This window comes from Peromyscus eremicus, chromosome 17, assembly GCF_949786415.1.
Source record: "Peromyscus eremicus chromosome 17, PerEre_H2_v1, whole genome shotgun sequence".
Taxonomy (NCBI): Eukaryota; Metazoa; Chordata; class Mammalia; order Rodentia; family Cricetidae; genus Peromyscus; species Peromyscus eremicus.
Window position 1 is genome coordinate 5,339,875 of NC_081433.1, and position 19,376 is coordinate 5,359,250.

Consider the following 19,376-nt stretch of genomic DNA (forward strand, 5'->3'; position numbering starts at 1 on the left):
TCTCCCAGAGCATCCAGGGACTATCGATCCACTGTGTTCATAAAGCAGATTCAGCAAGTCTAGGAAGAGGCTTCCTCTCACCAACAGAGAGCCACTCTTGCTCCCGGAAGGGCTCCAGCACAGTTCTAAAGCACTATCCTTAAGACAGTGAACGCTGGGGTCTGTGACAGCCACCGAGATGCTCCTGAGCAACCAGAGTCTGGCACTCAAGGGCTTGGAGATCCGAAGCATCCTGACGGTCTCTGCAGGAGGAGACGTGCAAACCAGTCCATGTCCTCATGGTTGTCAGTGACTTCCCTCAGCTCCTCACTCTGTGAATATGAGACCTGCTAGGAGATAGGACACATTTTACCATCCCCATGTGAGCAGCCTGGAGGCACATGGTAAACACTTACACTGACCTCTCCTCCTTCCATTTACAAAGCAGTTTTGCAGAGTCCCCTCTGTGGCGAAGGCAGGCACAGTTCCCTGTAGCAAGCAATCTTACCACACTGGTAAGACACTGGGGAGAGGTAAAAATAAGATCAACAGCCTTATGGAAGGTCCCACCCTGTGGGAAGCCAGGTGTTCGGAGACTTTGCTGAAGGACCAGTGGTGTTCAGGAGCCTTTCTTGTAGGCTGAGCGGGTAGCTCCATATAATCCTCATGAGACAATGTCATCTTTGGAAGTGGAGTCTTACACTTCAGGCCACCCAAGGCAAACTCTGAACTACCCTCCTTAACTCAGATCACGCTAGTACATATCTTTGATTCTCAGTGGAACTGAGAGGGCTGTCTTTGGTAAATGGATTTTGGATTTTTTTTTAAATAAGGTCTTGCCATGTGATCAATCTTCTTGCTTCAGCATCTCAAGCGATGAGATTTCATGCGTATGCCACCATGTCTGGCTCTGTTAGTAGGTGAATTTTGAAAGGTGCAAATCAGGTCACTCTTGTAAATCCTGTGACCATGTGGCTTTACCCTATGAAGGTCCAGCTCTGGGGAAGGGTAACAGCTCCATGGAGAGTATGGCTTTCCTGCCTGGGATGCAGTGGCCCTCCATACACATGTCTTTCTATGAAAGAGAAGCATGTAGCTGAAAGCTAGAATTGTCCATGCATCCTACCAGCCTTTAACTACTAGGGGAACATCTCTTTCCCATGGTTAGTAACAGTCCCTCTTCTTGGAAGATCACAGAAATCCTCCTCCCCAGCCTTTCAACCCTGCTGTGTCCTGCCTTGATCTGTCTCCCTGAACCACTGGCCATCAAACCAGACCATATAGTGGGTTTTGTACCTTTTAAGTTTCTCTCTACTTGGTCTTGAGAATTTGATGACTATCCTAATGGGATAAATCCATGGAGTCTATTTGATGGTCAAGGGAATTTATTTGGGGGTTAACTCACAACCAGAATAAAGGAGTTGGTTACAGAATCCTGGAGGGGTGGTGCACCATCCAACACAGTTCTCTGGAGAGCTCTGCCTTGATCCGAATCAGCATCCAAGACCACAAGGTAGCAAAGGGAGCGTGCATACATGCATCCCAGGTCTTAAGGATCCCTGGCAGCCACGCCCAGGGGCAGGTATCTATCAGCTACCTGCTGCCTCAGTAGGGGCAGTGCTTCAGGGCATGGCACCAACAACCACCCACTATACTGTCCTTCACCTCTGTGAACCAACGGCTTACTAAAAATGGACTATGGACCTCTGAAATACCTCTGAATTCACTCTCCTTTCAGCCTTGTGCTGTGTTGTGATAGGCATGAATCCTCCTCGGGCACAAGACCTGACAGTCACCACTGCGATGACATGATCGCAAGCCCTGACTCCCATCACCAAGCATTGCCACCTGGTCACCTGCAAACTGACACAGACAAAGCAAAGTGGAGCATTGACAGAAACCAGCATCGCCTGGAAAGGACCACGTCGTGGATCTGCCATCCTCACAGCAGCTCCTACTCCACCCTTGCTCTTTACCATGGGAAGTCCAAAGCCAAGGATGCAAGACCCACCTGTGGAAGGGGAAAGAGATAACCATACCTACCACTGCATGGCCCTCAGTCCTAAACAGCCAACACTAGCTTTGTGAGCATACGCACAAAGCAGTGGGAGCATGTGTCTGGTCTGCTTTCTTTGCTGTGGCTCCCCACACCCCGCCCCAAGATTCATGTGTAATGCGCAAACTTTTGCAATCATCACTCCCTCCGTGACAGTGTATGGCAACCACAAGACCTCCCTCTAGTCTGTGCCTCTGGCCCAGGACGCATGAAGTCACTTTTTTTCCTCTGCCAGAAGTAACATCTTTGTCCTGAGTGCATCCCTAAAATTTAGCTTGTAGCTCACCACAGCAGGTGATTGCTGAAGGTGTTCACAGACAAAGGAGGATAGACCAAGGCTGTACTGGTTGCTTTTCTTGTTGTTATGATCAAATACCTCACAGGAAGTAAGTTAAGGGAGGAACTCCCTCGGCCCGTCATGGTGAACAAGTGTGGTCCATGCAGACAGAAGTGTGCATCTGAGATTCCTCCTCCATCTCCATGAGTGAAGAAGCAGGAAGTGCTGGCATATGCCTGGCTTTCTCCTCCCCCACACCCTTTTATTCAGTCTAGACTCTTGGTCCATAGCACTGTGTTGTCTACATTCAGGGAAGGTATCATCTACTCAGCTAATCATCTCTGATAACTCCCTAGTAGACATGCCCAGGAGCTGAGCTGACAATGAAAATCAGCCATCCCAGACATAAATGAACTCAAGGATGGAACGTATTAAACACTATGGTGACCATGTTCAATTTCTTGAAAATACGTTTGCACTTTTCCTTCAAGGTCTGGGCCATGCAGAAGCCTTATCTGGAATGCGTTTGCCTGCAGTTATCTTTCTGATAATAAACAATGTGTGGGGACTTGGAGCAGGCAAGGTTGGTCATAAAATATCATACCCTCATGACATTCTAGACTTACCAATGCCAAGATAAACAGGTGTCTAAGAGCCTATCACTTAACGTTTATTTACCTGGCAAACTCTGTCCTCTGCATAGTTGAGATCCACATGGACGTACATCTCCTTTCTATTCTGCTGAAGCCCAGCCTACCTTAGTGCCTTGTTATCCCCACAGTTCTACGGACTTCGCACCCGTCTCTGACCCTGTGGCCTCCAACTGCTTGAACTTCAGGGTGACCTGGCTCCTTCCTCTTCTTTTACTTGGGTGGCTTCTTCCACTCAACGTTCAGATTTGAGATGCACATTCAACATTGAATGCAACCGTCATTGGTTACTAATTCTTATTTTGCTTCCACCCAAGATTCCTCTGTAAAACATGCAGCAACAGAGCGGTGTAGGTAACAGTCGCATTCTTTGATTTACCACTACCAGTCTTATTGCATGAACAAAGAAGTCCCACGATACTCGTACATGTCTTTGACTGGGCATATGGACTTGTTCTCTTGGACACATGCCCAGGAGTGGAATTTCTGGGTCATTCCACAATCAGTTCTTTAGTTCAGTAAAGGGAGCCAAATCACATTCCAAACTTCCAATTTAGGCTGTCTCCAGGCACGTATGAAGGATCTAGCTGCTTCATCCCTCCAACACTGAGTTTTGCACCTGGCTGTTTTCATTTACAGGAACTATTCATCTGTGTTTCTGAGTTTTATAACCATCATTTTAATGACTAGGGAGCAATTGGTGGAGTAGTGATGTTTTATTTACTCAGCCTCCTGTCATGCTGAAATGGGAGTTGTTTTAGACTTAGAATGCAAGCATTGATATCATTTAAATATTGTTTATGGTTTTTTAAAATAATTAAACCATGTAGTAGGCTGACGTGATTCCCGTTTCTGAAGATGTTCTTGGTAACGAGTCTACGTACACGTGCACCATGGCTGTAAATGCAGGCTCTCATGAGGGGATATGTGTTCATTAACAGCACTGAACTGAGCTGCAGATCTCACAGATAAGAAGGGAATAAATGGCTTTTGTCACATGCACTTCTATGACAATCATATGGCTGGTGAAGGTACAGCTGGTGGGTGCCACAGCCCAGTCAACCCCTTCAGGGACACCCCAACTCTAACCTCCGTGTGAATCCAGGAGCCCCCAAGGGCAGTGAGGTGGACGATGATGTTCAAGTCTGGAATGCACCAGGAATAATTCTTGCCCATCCTCGCACCCTATTGGTCTGCCATCTGCCAAAGAAGCTGATTCACCTGTAACAGCTGAGGGATTTCTGCTGAGGTTTTCTGCCAATAGCTTGTCTGGAAGAATGTCCCACATGCAGGCCTTGCAGAAGGCCTCCTTGCCATGTGTTGAATTTGGGGTTAACCCCACCCTGTCATGGTTCCTGACTAAGACTTTCCATGACTTACCATCTTTTCAAAATGTATTTTTATTTTATGACTAACTATGCTTGGAGTTCCTTTCCTGAGCCTACTTATGGCTCAGGGGACTCTCCAGGGGACCTTTAAGGGGTTGAGCGTGACAGCCAAGTGACACCTCAGCTCAGATTCTGTGGTTGAGTCCGAGGAAGTTACTCTAGATCCAAACCTTCTACCTACGCATATACATGTGGTCAAACACTGATTAGTGGCACAGCAGTTAATATTTGTGTGATATAAAAGATGTTCAATTTACTCATAAGCTAATGTACGTTATTAGCCACCAGGAAAGCTCCAAGTAGGACCCTCAGAGAATTTATGTAAAATGGCCCATGTCATAGCTGTGTTCATTTCACCTGAAAGATTGGGTGTTGGTGGGTCTGAGGCGGTCTGTGTTTCTCTCTTCTGGAGCCTAGGTACAGAGAGGCACACCTGTGTGGCAGTACCATTGCTTTCCAGGGGACAGCAGCTGTGTTGGCCACTGTGTGGCACAGGTCCCCCACTGGCTGCACGTTCCTGGAATGGAGGTCATAGACACAGTGCCACTCAGTTGTAAGGAACCAAAACCAGCTTGTCATGGAGCATGCCTTCCCCTGCAGTCCTTGAGGACAGATCTCCACACCATGCTCTAAACTTATATTTAATTTTCCTTGTAACTCCAGATTTTGTTTTTTTAATCATCTTTTACATTTGTGGCTAAACACATTTGGAACAATCAAATATTAAAAAACAAAACAAAACAAAAAAACATAATGAAAGACGTTTGTTCTTTTAAGCTCATGAATGCCTCCCTCAGGTGACACTTTTGCTTCTAACCCAGGTCAGAATCCCTAGTGGATGTTTCTGCCCTCTATACATGGTGACTAAGCACCTCTGCCTGCCTGTCAACATTACATTGCTATCCTGGGAGAAGGGAAGGCTTGGGGTGTGAGAGGTGGGCATAGGGTCCCTGGTACCTACTGGTACTTTCTTTAAATTCTACCAAAATTGTGTCCTACTGTTAAGGGCCTGACTGCCAAAGTCAGTAGGAACCAGGCAGGACAAGCAGATGAGCAAGCTGGAGAGAGCATCAGAGAAGACAGAGGGAGTGCCCACGCTCGAGACTGGCACACAGGAGACACGTCCTCTGCTGAGGTGATGGGCACACACAAGAAAGCATTCACTCTTGAGATGAGCATGCACATGAGAGAGGTGTCCATTCCCAAGATGGACATAGAGGGGATGGTGTCTACTCTTGAGATGGCCACTTGGCTTTCAGGAGAGGCATTCGGCTGTGGTCCCTGAATACTCCCTGTCGGTGTCAGAGATAACACAGTGCCATCTCAGTGTTGACACTGGGGCTCCTGGCCTCAGGGAACTGGTTCAAGTCACTTTCCTTCCCAACTGTAACTACATTGGAAGTAAAATGAGCATGTGTTTGGTGAAAATTTTATTATAGTAGTGCAGGATGTTTAGAAAATTATAAAAAGCCCTCAGGCTGACCACTCTGAAATTTCTCTTCTTGTCTTCTTGTGTGTTTCATGTTTTTTCCTCTACCATGAGTTTATTTTGTTAACTGTGTGTGTGTGTGTATGTGTGTGTGTGTGTTTATGTATGTATGTATGTACAAGACGTTCATATTGAGTACTGAGGTCAGAGGACAGCCTTGGGTGCCAGGTTTCCCCTTCTGCCTTGCTTGAGACAGGGTTTCTCTCTCAGGGCTGCGCATACCAGGCTAGCGACTTAAGCTCCTGGGGAGTGTCCTTCCTCCCCTGCATTTCCCTGTAGGAGGACTAGGGATGCAGATGCAAGCCACCACATCCAGCTGTCTGCACGGGGCTATAAACTCAGGTCCTCATGCTTGCATGCAAGGGCTTGATCCACTGAGCCATCCCTTGTGCGTTTTAAAAAACAGATTGACATTATACGATTCGCAAGTCTTCTAAAGGATACATTGGCTTCTGGCTTTTCTCTTGACTTACTGTTGTTGCTGAACATTTTTATGTTTTTATATGATTTTTTAAACACCGATAAAATCTTTGCTAGTTATCAAAATCACCAAGGAAAGGTGGGAGGTAAGCAGGAATCCTGTTTCCCTTTTCGGGGCTTGCTCCATTTCCTCCTGGCTGTTTTGTGTCTCAACTTGGCCAATGCTCTGTTTAGAGAGTGTGTGTGTGTGTGTGTGTGTGTGTGTGTGTTTCACTCCCTATAAATGGGGCCATTTTTGTTACATCAATGTACTATACATGTATGAGACTTAATTCCGTGTCTTGGTTGTGGGACATTGGTCATTTTTTTTTTTTTTTGATGTTACTGTAGTTAAACCAATGAAAAACTTTGTTCATAAGTCTCCAGTGATGTTTTAGCCATTTTCTTAGAAGGAGCGCCTCAATATGGGAATACCAGTGCAAATGATTCAAGTATTTTTCAAGCTTTGTACAATCCTTTGTATCTCCCTGAATAATTTCTGAGGAAATCTCTGTCAGTTTCAATTTCTGAAATGTTCATGTCGCATATCTTCTCGTCTGTGCCTGGAGTCGGGGTGCTCAGAGACACCCTTGATGTTCTTCTCACCTGCCATGTGGACGCAACACAGGGACCATATCTAAGACTGTTATAAATTCCCAGAAAGTTCCCCTTTCCTTGTAAATAGTCCTTGGGGAAGATCACAGTATGAGGTGTCTAAGTCTGACCCGCCAGACTTCACTTATCTCCTAATGTAGTACTAGACGGTGTGAAACAATTCTTGACTGTGAGATAAGAGTGCAGATCCCGGGGAGGGGGAGCCATGGAGCATGTAGATTCATGTTCCGAGGGTCAGCAGGCCTGGTCTAGTGGGAAGGACACAGACACAACGTTAGAGAAACAAGCCTGAAGTCACCCTGCTGTGGGATGGTCTGTATGTCAAGTATGTTGCTGATTGGTCAGTAAATAAATCACTGATTGGCCATTGGCTAGGCAGGAAGTATAGGCGGGACAAGGAAAAGAATTCTGGGAAGTGGAAGGCTGGGAGAGGGGACACTGCCAGCCGCCATCAGGAGAAGAAAGATGTAAAGTACCGGTAAGCCACAAGCCATGTGGCAAAGCAAAGATTAATAGAAATGGGCTAAATATAAGAGTAAGAGCTAGACAATAACAGGCCTGAGCTAATGGCCAAGCAGTTTAAATAATGTAAGAGTCTATGTGTTTATTTTATAAGTGGGCTCTGAGACTGGCGGGACTTGGTGGTGGGAGCTGGAGAGAAATTCTCCAGCTACAAATGGCGTCCAACGTGGTGGCAAGAGTTTCCACCTAAAAACTGAGAAAAAAGATTCTAAAACGGACCTAAAAACAGCTTCCTAATTGTCTCTCTCAAATAAACGGCAGCTGCTGGTTTGAGCTACTGGCGGGTTCCTAGCGTGCGTGCTCGACCTGCCGCCGTATGGCGGGAATGAGGCCTCTGCAAGTAGCACATTAAACTGTGTGGTGAATTTAGCCTTTGCTAGTACAAAACAAAAAAAGAGGTTTCTGGGCTACACGCTACTTTGGTAAAAGTGTAGACCCACTATTTCTGAGAGTTATGGCTCCCAGAGCTGGCGGAAAGCGGCCCGCCGCCATGTTGGGAAGCTGAAGTGGGCGGAGCCAGCAGCCACTGCGCCGTTTCAGGCTTAGAAGGCTGCAATTTAAAGCAATAGGCTCAAGCTAATATAAAAAAAATAAGCCACGTAAAGATGGCTACCACACAGAGAATCTGGATTATGTTCTCTTTGATATTCGTAACTGCAGAAAAACATTTGATTGTAAAAGCTGTTGAGTTATGCCAAAATGTATATTTTAAAGGTACCTTGACTTCAAAATTTGGATATAAGGATATGTTGCTTTGGAAAAGAGTCTCTGCTCTTGTTTCCACAGAAAGCCAGAGACTATGGATTTGTTCCAGATTAAGATACATCAGGTTTGACCAGCCAAGACCCCCTGAAAGGTCTCCAATGACACCATGGCCCAGATGATTCAACATCCAGAATGGTTTCAAGTCAACTGGCTCAGATATACAGCCTCACGGACTACTCCATGATCCTAAAATTTTCTTTCTGTCTCCAGAAGATACAGCGCCCCCCTCCAGCAGGAAGTAGTAAGAGAAGCTACGCCCAAATTCCCAAATATACCAAGCTGGCTTTAGAGATGGAATTGGCTCACTCCCCCTCTAAACCCAGACATATTGCTCAAAAAAAAAAAAATGGTTAAGAGATTCTTGTGTCCCAAATCAGAAGAGCCCTCTGGTGTGGGACAGAGAAAAAACAATATTTTTATTTAAATCAGGTTGATTATAAATACAATCTCTTTCTAAAACAAAAAGGGGGATAGTTTAGATATGATAGGATGAAAGGGTAGATTAATGAACCTACTTTTAAAGAGTAACAACTTGTTTAAAATGTTTTACATTGCTATAGATTTTAGTTTATTGATACAAATTTAAACTTAATTTTGTTATACTGTATATATATTTCTATTCTTGTTTGAGGTATTATGTTTATGTAACTCATTTAAAATTGTAATGGATAATTAAAAAATAGATTAATAGTTAGTCATCTATGATAATATTTGTAGCCATGTTAGTTAAGTCTTCTAGGTATACATAGTTATATTTCAGATAGATAGGTAGTCTTCAAACACTTCAAAGACCTACAGAATATGGCATTTAAAATGTTTTAAAAATTTAGACTTTCTGGACAGTGAGACATGTCTGCTCCTGACAGCACCGATTTACTTCAGAGAGGAGGATGGGCATCGAAGACACTCCATACGGAGTTTATCTCCACCTTGACAAAAATAGCCATTTGGGCAAGAAACTGTTCTTGCCTGGACTGCCTGATCAACTGGACATGCAGGACCCATACAAAGGTGACCACTGAACTTTGCTTGACAAAATGGTCCTTCAGGTTCCTGCTTTGCAGAGAAAACTGCCAGACATTCTACAGGACACAGAGAAAAGTGAATAAGAGACTCTAGGCCTGTGGGCTGAAGACAGATGCCCCAACTTTACAAGAGAACTTTGAATGACTGTCCAGGCTGCCAGCTGTCTCTGTCTACCCTACAAGACTCCTAAAAGTTGCTTATATCCTTCTCCATTTCTCAGGTAGTAGTATATCCTTCTGAGGTCTTTGATGTGGTTAAAGACTAGACACTTACAATTTTCCTTAGTTATAATAAAAGATAAGTTAGATATAAAACCTTAAACTCACAAATATAAGATAGATAGGATCTCTTCTTTAATATTGTAACTGTAATTCTTGCTTGATAATTGTTTTGTTATATGTAATTTTACTATGTTAAAGATAAAACCTTCCTTTTTAAGAAAAGAAAAGGGGAAGTGCTGTGGGATGGTCTGTATGTCAAGTATGTTGCTGATTGGTCAGTAAATAAATCACTGATTGGCCATTGGCTAGGCAGGAAGTATAGGCGGGACAAGGAAAAGAATTCTGGGAAGTGGAAGGCTGGGAGAGGGGACACTGCCAGCCGCCATCAGGAGAAGAAAGATGTAAAGTACCGGTAAGCCACAAGCCATGTGGCAAAGCAAAGATTAATAGAAATGGGCTAAATATAAGAGTAAGAGCTAGACAATAACAGGCCTGAGCTAATGGCCAAGCAGTTTAAATAATGTAAGAGTCTATGTGTTTATTTTATAAGTGGGCTCTGAGACTGGCGGGACTTGGTGGTGGGAGCTGGAGAGAAATTCTCCAGCTACATCACCCATCCATACTTCTATTTTTAACCTAGTAACGAGGTATATTTATGAATGCATAGTTGGAGAAGCAGCCTCAAGGAGTGCAGAGGTGCTGCCAACCTTCAGAGCTTTCCAGCAGATTCCCAAATCACGATCTCTTCATCTCAGTCGGCAGTGCCATGCTGTGTGTTTGCAGTCCTCTCCAAGGGTAGATTATCGAGAATGCCCACTGACTCTGCTGCTGTGTTCTCTTTCAGCCCACAGACATTGGACATTGGAATACTGGACATCTTTGGGTTTGAGGAATTCCAAAAGAATGAGTTTGAGCAAGTAAGTAGGTTTTCTTTTAAAATCTTTTAAAATCTTGTGAATGTGAATGTTAATTGAATTTACAACTTGTGCTTCCCATTAAGATATTCAAATATGGGCTTAAAGAAGGATGCCCTCTCTGTAACTGAAGTTACCATTTCTGGTGGCTTGATGCTCCATCGTCTCTCCATGGTTCGTGTGCTCAGAGTCATGAGGTTTGATGCTCTTGTGAAGGTCCCTAGCTGTGTGTGGGCACATGAATGTTGTGCTGGATCAGAAGATGGAGAGCAGATGCATCTGACATCAGGAAGCAGCCCCCAGAAAGCTTAGCCTGCATCAGAATGCAGGGTCCCTGCTGTGCCGCCAGCTGCAGTCTGTGGCCTCATCTCTGCGGCATTCACACATGGAATTATTGGAGAGCCACAGTCATGTTGGAGAATTATTAGCTGTGTTTTATTCACCTCCTGTTGAGGATTTTTTTTTTTTTCGAGACAGGATTTCTCTGTGTAACAGTCCTGGCTGTCCTGGAACTGGCTCTGTAGACCAGGCTGGCCTCAACCCCACAGAGATCCGCCTGCCTCTGCCTTCCCAAATGCTGAGATTAGAGGCGTGCACTACCACCACCCAACTAGGATGCTTTTTAAGAAAGATCTGATTTGTATACACATCTTAATAGTACTGCAGGAATAGTATTTAAGTCAAATTAAAAATAGTTCAAAGTTAAATATTAAAGAAAAGCAGAGCTATTAATGACCTGCAGGGGGGTCATATAAGAACACAGCACTTGAAGAAAATTGAATTTGTTACTGCTTGTCTGTGGAGCTTCATGTAATTTGTGATTGATATATTTACCTTTATTTTCTTAGATGTACAGTGTGGGTATCAGTGATACTGGACAAGGATTTAGATAGAATTCATGTAAAACCCAAATCTGTGACTTTTAGTAGCAGAAATATCTTGGCCAAGGTGAATTGTCTTTTGTCATCCTGGATTCCCTACTTAATGTGAACAGCCAACTTGCAGCATGAGAAATGGGATACTGACAATAAGGGCTGGGATGGTGTAGGATATCCCACTGTAAAATTTTCTGTCTTGTAGGAACACTGAAAACAGTGTGGATTTTACTCAGTTTTAGTTGAAAACAGCTCTACATCTCTTCCAGTCCAGGCTTAGGAAAGAGAGCACTGGTTACAAGTAAGATCACACAGGCCACAAGTTTCTTGTTTCACACTTGTTCATACCTAAATTATATGTGTTATATAACAGGAGTTATAAAGAAGGTGGTAAGGGTAGGATCAGGAGAGCTTGTACACTGTACCCAGGTCTGCAGCTGCTCTGTTGAGCATCTCTTCTTGATCCTTGAGTATTGTCTGCTCTAGTTTGGAGACCTCACATACTCATTTTAGAAAATACAAACACACATATACACATACTTCCATGTACACAGTGACATCCACTGTTTACCTGTGTCCCACTAAATGACATATAGAAATCATGGTAGGAGGATATACTAGGAAGTCCCATTCTGGGGAGACTGGCCTCCTACACAGCTGTTCCACACTCAGACTCAGCTCACATGTTCAGTCTGTGCTCATAGATAACATACATGCACAGTATTCATGTAGTCTCTTTATTAAAATATAGGCATTGTACCACCATCATACAGATCCTTTATTCTTTCTTTCTGCTGAATGTTTTAATGATGTATTTCAGAATATACTCACAGCTTGTGATTTCTAGGTATCAGGAAGGGACATTTTTCCCTTAAGATCTAACACATGAATCGATCTTTTGTTCAAATGCTAGTTTTAAGCATTGATGGGTAAAATGTCAAGATCAAGATCGATTCTTAGACTTTGATTATGCAAGAATAATTTTTTTAATATCCCATTTTCTTAGCAGGTCTGCCTTGCTGCTGTACATAATGGTTACTAGGAATCTTCTGGAAAGATAAGACTGTTTTTAGTCTGAATGCAAACAGCATCTTTACCTGGAAGCAATAAATTCCAAAATTTGCATATGAACTTTTTTTTTAAAGGCCACTGGTTTGATTCTCTGTGGATTCATTTGTTGCTAGAAGAACTTCCTCATTTTCCATTCCACTGTGCACTTAAGCTGGCATGCTTAAGGAATCATTGCTATATTTATGAGCACACCTAAGGGAAAGCATTGCCTTTATAAGCATTTATTCTATCCTGTTTTGAGTTTATTGACTGATAGATCAGCTATTGACTAGAGTGCCAACTCCAGAAGGGTTGAAATTGTGTCTGGTACATTATTTTGTACACAATTGAATTTTGTCAAATATGCTTGTGATTGAAATTTGTAGAAGAAAAGACTGATAAGGAAGAAATCCTCACTGTGGGTTTGCTGGTGATTCTTGCTCTGTGGCGAACACTGATGGGTGGTTCAAAGAGAGACAACCTAGGAGAGCTAGCAGGCAGTGCTCCAAAACCCCAGCATCCCTACCTCTGTGTCCTCTGTCACCTTGCGGTCAGCCTGATGTCATGGCACTCTTCACCACCTTTGTGATGCTGTCACAAATTGCCCTACACTGAGTAAACAGTACACAGTCATTGCCTATAGTTCTGGAGTCCAGAAACCCAAGAGCAAGATGCTGTTGTTTCTAGGTTCTGAGTCTGCTGAGAACCTCCTCTCATTTGGAGATTCCTTTTGTGTCTTTACATTGTGGGATACAAACCCCTCCTCTGTAAAGAAGTAATGCTGTTCACAAAAATAGTAGTCCTATTCATGGACCTCACTACCTTCCAGCACCATAACCAATGGGATGAGATTTCAACACAGGCAGGTGGTGGGCTTGGAGGCAACTTTCTAATGAGTTACAACTTCTTGAATTATAATAATAGTCATAGAGTTTCTGTTGCTGTGAAGAGACACATGACCACGGAACCTCTTAAAAAGGAAAACATTTAATTGGGCTGGCTTACAGTTACAGAAGTTTAGTCGGCTGTCATCATGGTGGGACATGGCAGCATGCAGGCAGACGTGGTGCTAGAGAAGGAGCTGGGAGTTATACATCTTGATGTGCAAACAACAGGAAGTGAACTGAGACACTGGACATAGGTTGAGCATGTGTAAGATTTCAAAGCCCATCCCCACAGTGACACAGTTCTTGTAACAAGGCCACACCTACTCCAACAAGGCCACACCTCCCAATTTAGTGCCACTCCCTATGAGCTTATAGAGGCCAATCACATTCAAACTGCCACAATAGTGAGCATAGTTTTTAGATTATATAACTCTTCAGTGGTGTTAGGTTCTTCAGTGGAGAGAAATATACTACAGTAGTCTGTCACTTGATTATGGATGGAAGAAAGAAGACAGGAGAGTGACGGGAGCAGAAGGTAGGGGAGCAAAACCTACATAGTGAATGTTCATGAGCCAGCCCGAAATTAAAAAATCCAAAGCAGAAGAATCCAATAAGATAAACCATGGGGTTGTCCTCTGCACAATCCATCAGGGGAACGTGCATGATGACTAATATTTTCATAGAAGATGCAGGGGAAGTGGTGACAGGAAGTGTTATAAACTAAAACCAATCTAAACACATACAAATCAGATGATATGTGAAAAGTGTTGGCCCTGGTTTGTTTGGTTAAGTGTAAAAGACTGTGAGCAGATTAAGGAATGTGAACTCTAGATACCAAAAAAAGTTAAAATGCTACCCATAGTGGGGTTCAGAGAACGCCCAAGAAGTTAAAGGCACAAACACCTGTCATATTCTTGATTCTCAAGCACGTCCAGGGAATGGGCTGCCCCTGGAGCCAGAGTTGGAGGCCTCAGCTAGAGGGCTCTTATTTGAGTCTCCCTCAGTCAAGAACCCAGGGAAATACCAGTTCTCAGCTGGACCTCAGCCTGCCTCCACTGGCTCTCTTCAGGCGGGCCTCTGTGGAGGTTGCTCTCAGAGGACCAATTTGGTTTTTCACAGTCAGTCAGCCAGTTCCCTTTGCAGCTTCCCAAAGGAACAAGCTGTGGGCAAGTGTAGTCCGATCAGTGCTCCAGCTTCACAAGTCTGCTTTTTCAGTAGGCTGAGGGCATCCCTGCGATGGAGAAGGGCTGACTCTAGTGGTCCCGCAGAGGGGAAGGTGCAAATGGCTTAAAGCTGCTGCTATTTTAGCTTTAAGTGGGCACAGTCCGTGTCATTTTTAGCCATAGCACGTTCACTATGGACCCTTAAGCTGAGTAACTGGTGGGCAACCTCATAGTGATCTCAACTCATTTCCCATGCGAATTCCAAAACCATACTTATGTAACACGGTGAGCTCTGTCTTACGTGTTTTCTGCTTGATGGTTATACAGAAAAAGAAAGAAACCAAATAGTTACATGACCACATGACATTTTTAATATGCATCTTATAATATCAGAGTCTATGCATAAGAATGTGGAGTCTATGTATAAGAGTATGGAGGCCTCTTCAAGTAAGGTGATATATATATATATATATATATATATATACATATAAATGTGTATGTATATGCATATATGTATGTATATTATAATATAGACACTGTGAGCATATAAACTGTGCATTTAATGACTCTGCTTCTCAAATGTGTTCTGTACATTCATTTGCATCATTTGGCATTGAAGCAAAGCACAGATAGTTTATGTCACTCTCGGTAGTTCCCATAGAACCAGGCTCAGAATCCAGCCTGGTGTCATGTTGTTAGTAAAGGCAGTCCAACCGGCAGTCTATCAGAAGATATATCTAAGCTTTTACTATAAACAACTACTTCCTCTTAATGATTGGCATTTTTTTATTTCTTTAAAGATAGTATAGTAGCTGTCGTGAGAAGTGCAAAGGCAATACCCCTTTAACAAGTTTTATGTGCTGTTAGCTACTTTTTCCACGGCAGAATTTTATACCAAATCCATTTAATATCAGTCAATTAGTTAAAACCAAAGAGGCCAGAGTGCCTGTCCACCCTAGCACCAGGTCAAATAAGAGAAAATACCTCAACACAAAAATGAAGAATTCATATGAATCTATGTGCATATTAGAAACATATTCAATGTTAATCTCATGGCCTCTCCACTTCAGCTTGACTGATTTGGAATCACCTAAGGGGGACACAGCTCTGGGGACATTACCAGAAAGGTTTACCCTAAGAGGGAAGTCCTACTATGCATGTGGAGCAGCTCCGCCCCATGGCTGAAGTCCTGAACTGAGTAAAAGGAGAAAGCAGAAAGCAGATAATCCAGCTAGGATCTCCCGCTCCCCCAAGCTCTCTTTCCCTCGACCCTTGCCCTTCATTACCCCCACTCACGTCCAGGCTGTTCATGTAGATCTCATCCATTTCTCCATCATTGGGCGATCCCCGTGTCTTTCTTGGGGTCCTGTTTTCCAGGTAGCCTCCCTGGTGTTGTGAGTAGCAGTCCAGTCATCCTTGTTCCACATCTAGTATCCTCCTATGAGTGAGTACATATCATGTTTGTCTTTCTGAGTCTGGGTTACCTCACTCAGGATGATTTTTTTCTAGATCCATCCATTTGCCTGCAAACCTCATGATGTCATTGTTTTTCTCTGCTGAGTAGTATTCCATTGTGTATATGTACCACATTTTATTTATCCATTCTTCAGTTAAAGGGCATCTAGGTTGTTTCCAGGTTCTGGCTATTACAAACAATGCTGATATGAACATAGCTGAGCAAGTGCCCTTGTGGTATGATTGAGCATTCCTTGCGTATATGCCCAAGAGTGGTATAGCTGGATCTTGGGGGAGATTGATTCCCAATTTTCTAAGAAAGCACCATATTGATTTCCAAAGTGGTTGTACAAGCTTGCATTTCCACCAGCAGTGGAGGAGAGTTCCCCTAGCTCCACATCCTCTCCAGCATAAGATGTCTTCAGTATTTTTGATCTTAGCCATTCTGACAGGCGTAAGGTGGTATCTCAGAGTTGTTTTGATTTGCATTTCCCTGAAAATTAGGGATGTTGAGCAATTCCTTAAATGTCTTTCAGCCATTTGAGTTTCCTCTGTTGAGAATTCTCTGTTTAGTTCTATAGCCCATTTCTTAATTGGACTGTTGGGAGCTTGGGGGAGTGGGAGATCCCAGCTGGATCAAGAACAGAGAGGGAGAACAAGGAATAGGAGACCATGGTAAATGAAGACCACATGAGAATAGGAAGAAGCAAAGTGCTAGAGAGGCCCACAGAAATCCACAAAGATGCCCCCACAATAGACAGCTGGCAATGGTCGAGAGACAGTCCGAACTGACCTACTCAGGTGATGGGATGGCCAAACACCCTAATTGTCGTGCTAGAAACCCCATCCAATGACTGAGGGAACTGGATGCAGAGATCCACGGCCAGGCCCCGGGTGGAGCTCTGGGAGTCCAATTGACGAGAAAGAGGAGGGTTTATATGAGCGAGAATTGTTGAGAACAAGGTTGGATAAAGTACAGGGACAAATAGCCAAACGAATGGAAACACATGAACTATGAACCAATGGCTGAGGGGCCCCCAACTGGATCAGGCCCTCTGAGTAGGTGAGACAGTTGATTGGCTTGATCTGTTTGGGAGGCATCCAGGCAGTGGGACCAGGTCCTGTGCTCAGTGCATGAGGTGACTGTTTGAAACCTGGGGCTTATGTGGAGACACTTGGCTCAGCCTGGGAGGAGGGAACTGGACCTGCCTGGACTGAGTCTACCAGGTTGATCTCAATCCTCAGGGGAGTCTGCCCTGGAGGAGATGGGAATGAGGTGTGGGCTGGGGGGAAGGGGAAGGGGGCAGGGGGCGGGGGAGAACAAGGGGATCTGTGGTTGATATGTAGAATTAAATTATATTGTAAAATAAAATAAAAAGAAAAAAAAAGAAAAAGAAAAAAAGAAAGCCAGATAAAGGGCAGGATTCACCTCTCTCCTCTTTCTGATAGCGGCCACCGCACCTCCCTGCTGTGCGGACCTGCACCCTCCCACCATGAGGCAAAATACAGGCTTCTTTCCTCAGGGTTCCCTCGTCATGGCAACAAAAAAAAGAACTAAGACAATGAATAATACTTCATTATTGCATATTTATCTTTAATAACCAATATCACTGTATTGAATATTCATTAATACTACATGATAACTCTAGAGAAGAGGAAGTGTTCTCCAGATTTAAACAGTGGCTGTCTGAAAAAAACAAAACCCTGAAGTCCTAATGGTACAAACTAGGGAAGTGCTCATAGGTGGTGTTTGCACATGGTGAAGATGATTAGGTTTTGTTAGGTTTCTCCTCTGAGTGAGGCTATTTTCCTGTTTGATCTCTGTCTTCAGAATGCTAATGGATAGCCCAAAGACCTCATGGGACCAAACTGGAACTCAGACCTAGGTCCACAGGACCTCAAATGCTGTGCCCTGTCAGTCTGCAATTCATATCTCTAAGCCTCTATCTCTGGAAAATGACCGTGATGTAGAAAAGGATGATAGATTTGGCAGAAATTGTATGTCAATCATTTTTAGGCCTCTACTTGTAACTGTGCATGAAGAAAGTATGTTAATTAAGCCAGAAGTTTATTGCCAAAACAAAACAAAAATATACATTCATTATTTTCTTTGAAAAATGGTAAACAATAAGAAACAATGACCGAAGCTTTGAATTAAGGACATTTTGGCCAAAGGCTCTGTTTTTAATTCTAGAGCCTAGTTTCTGCTTGAGCTGAGGTGTGATGTATGAGGTGTCCTTCAAAATATCTAAAATCGTTTTCCTTTGAACTGATGCTCTTCTACCCTGAGCTGGCTGTTATTGGGTAGAATACTGAATCCAACGGGATGGAATGCTTTGTTGTTGGCTGGCTCTTTCCTGAGGATCAAGCTGTCATATGCAACACTATGATTTGACTGACAGTTCTGTGCTTGTGGTATCAGAATTCTTGTTACTGGATAATTTAGAAGAGTGGAGATTTATTGTTCCATGGTGCTTCTGGGAAGCCACCTGTCAAGGTACCCATTATATATGGCAAAGTTGTGTCCATTCCTAAGATATCTATGGACACTGTGCCCCCCCACTACCCCCATGCCTGTGGTAGGAGGCTTGCTCCTCACAGAACAGATGAGCAGGAAGGTGAGGGAAGAGGCAGGGCTTAGCAGGCCCTCCATAAAGAATGTCCTCCTCCTATGAAGATAGGGACCAAGCCCACATAACCCAGACATGTCCTCAAAACTCCATATTTTTATACCTCCTCATTGAGAGTAAAGTTGTTAACATAGAGACTGCAGGGACCAGGACCTGCTGGCATTAACTCCAAAATGAAAACAGAACCAACAAAAGGAAGTCTATCTGCTGATGGAGGGTCTCTCACAGGAGTCTGATGCTACTACAGTAATGAGTACAATGCTGTTTCAATAGGGCCAGGCTGCTGGCAGAGGTGAGATGCTTTGTCTGGGGGATAGAGGGTGGTAGGAGACAGGAAATGTACCTTTTCTAAGCCAGAATGGTGGGGTAGGAAGCCTTGAGCAAGGAGACAAGATCCAAGACTGTTAAAAGGAAAACTGGAAGGAGATGTGCTGCTCTCACCAGCTTCCCACAGCTTCTGCTTTATAGACAAGGTATTGATCTCAGTCAGAGCTGACTCCCTGGGGAAACACATCCAGCAACATAGACAACAGGAAGTGTTCAGAAGAGGCCAGTTGGAGACCCACCATCTACCTGACTTTGTAAAGGCCTTGGGAAGTCCTACACCGGATCCTGTGAGTTTAGCTTACTTCGGCATTTCTCCAGTAGGCGTCAGCCTGTTCAATGCTTTCTTAGAAAATCGCTGTCCACATCTCAGACAGTAAAATATTCTGGACATTTTTGAGAAATGTCCACTATCTGAAATGTCAGCACATTCTCTCTCTCTCTCTCTCTCTCTCTCTCTCTCTCTCACACACACACACACACACACACACACACACACACACACACTCATGCACACACTAATACACAGCACACTTTGCATATATTTCTAGATTAAATGCTGAACAAAATGAGCTACATTCCCTTTTCATTATCTGGCTTGGTGTGTTCTACAGCCATCTGAAAAGCTTTT

At 43.7% G+C, this 19,376-nt stretch overlaps 1 protein-coding gene across 1 annotated transcript in view; it reads left to right on the forward strand.

Moving 5' to 3' along the window:
* Myo16 (myosin XVI) overlaps positions 1-19,376 on the forward strand; it is a 363,210-nt gene that overhangs the window by 187,637 nt on the left and 156,197 nt on the right. Inside the window, exon 20 of the mRNA XM_059244646.1 lies at positions 10,292-10,364. Within this exon, the coding sequence (XP_059100629.1) occupies positions 10,292-10,364 (73 nt within the window). The remainder of the gene's footprint in view (positions 1-10,291; positions 10,365-19,376) is intronic.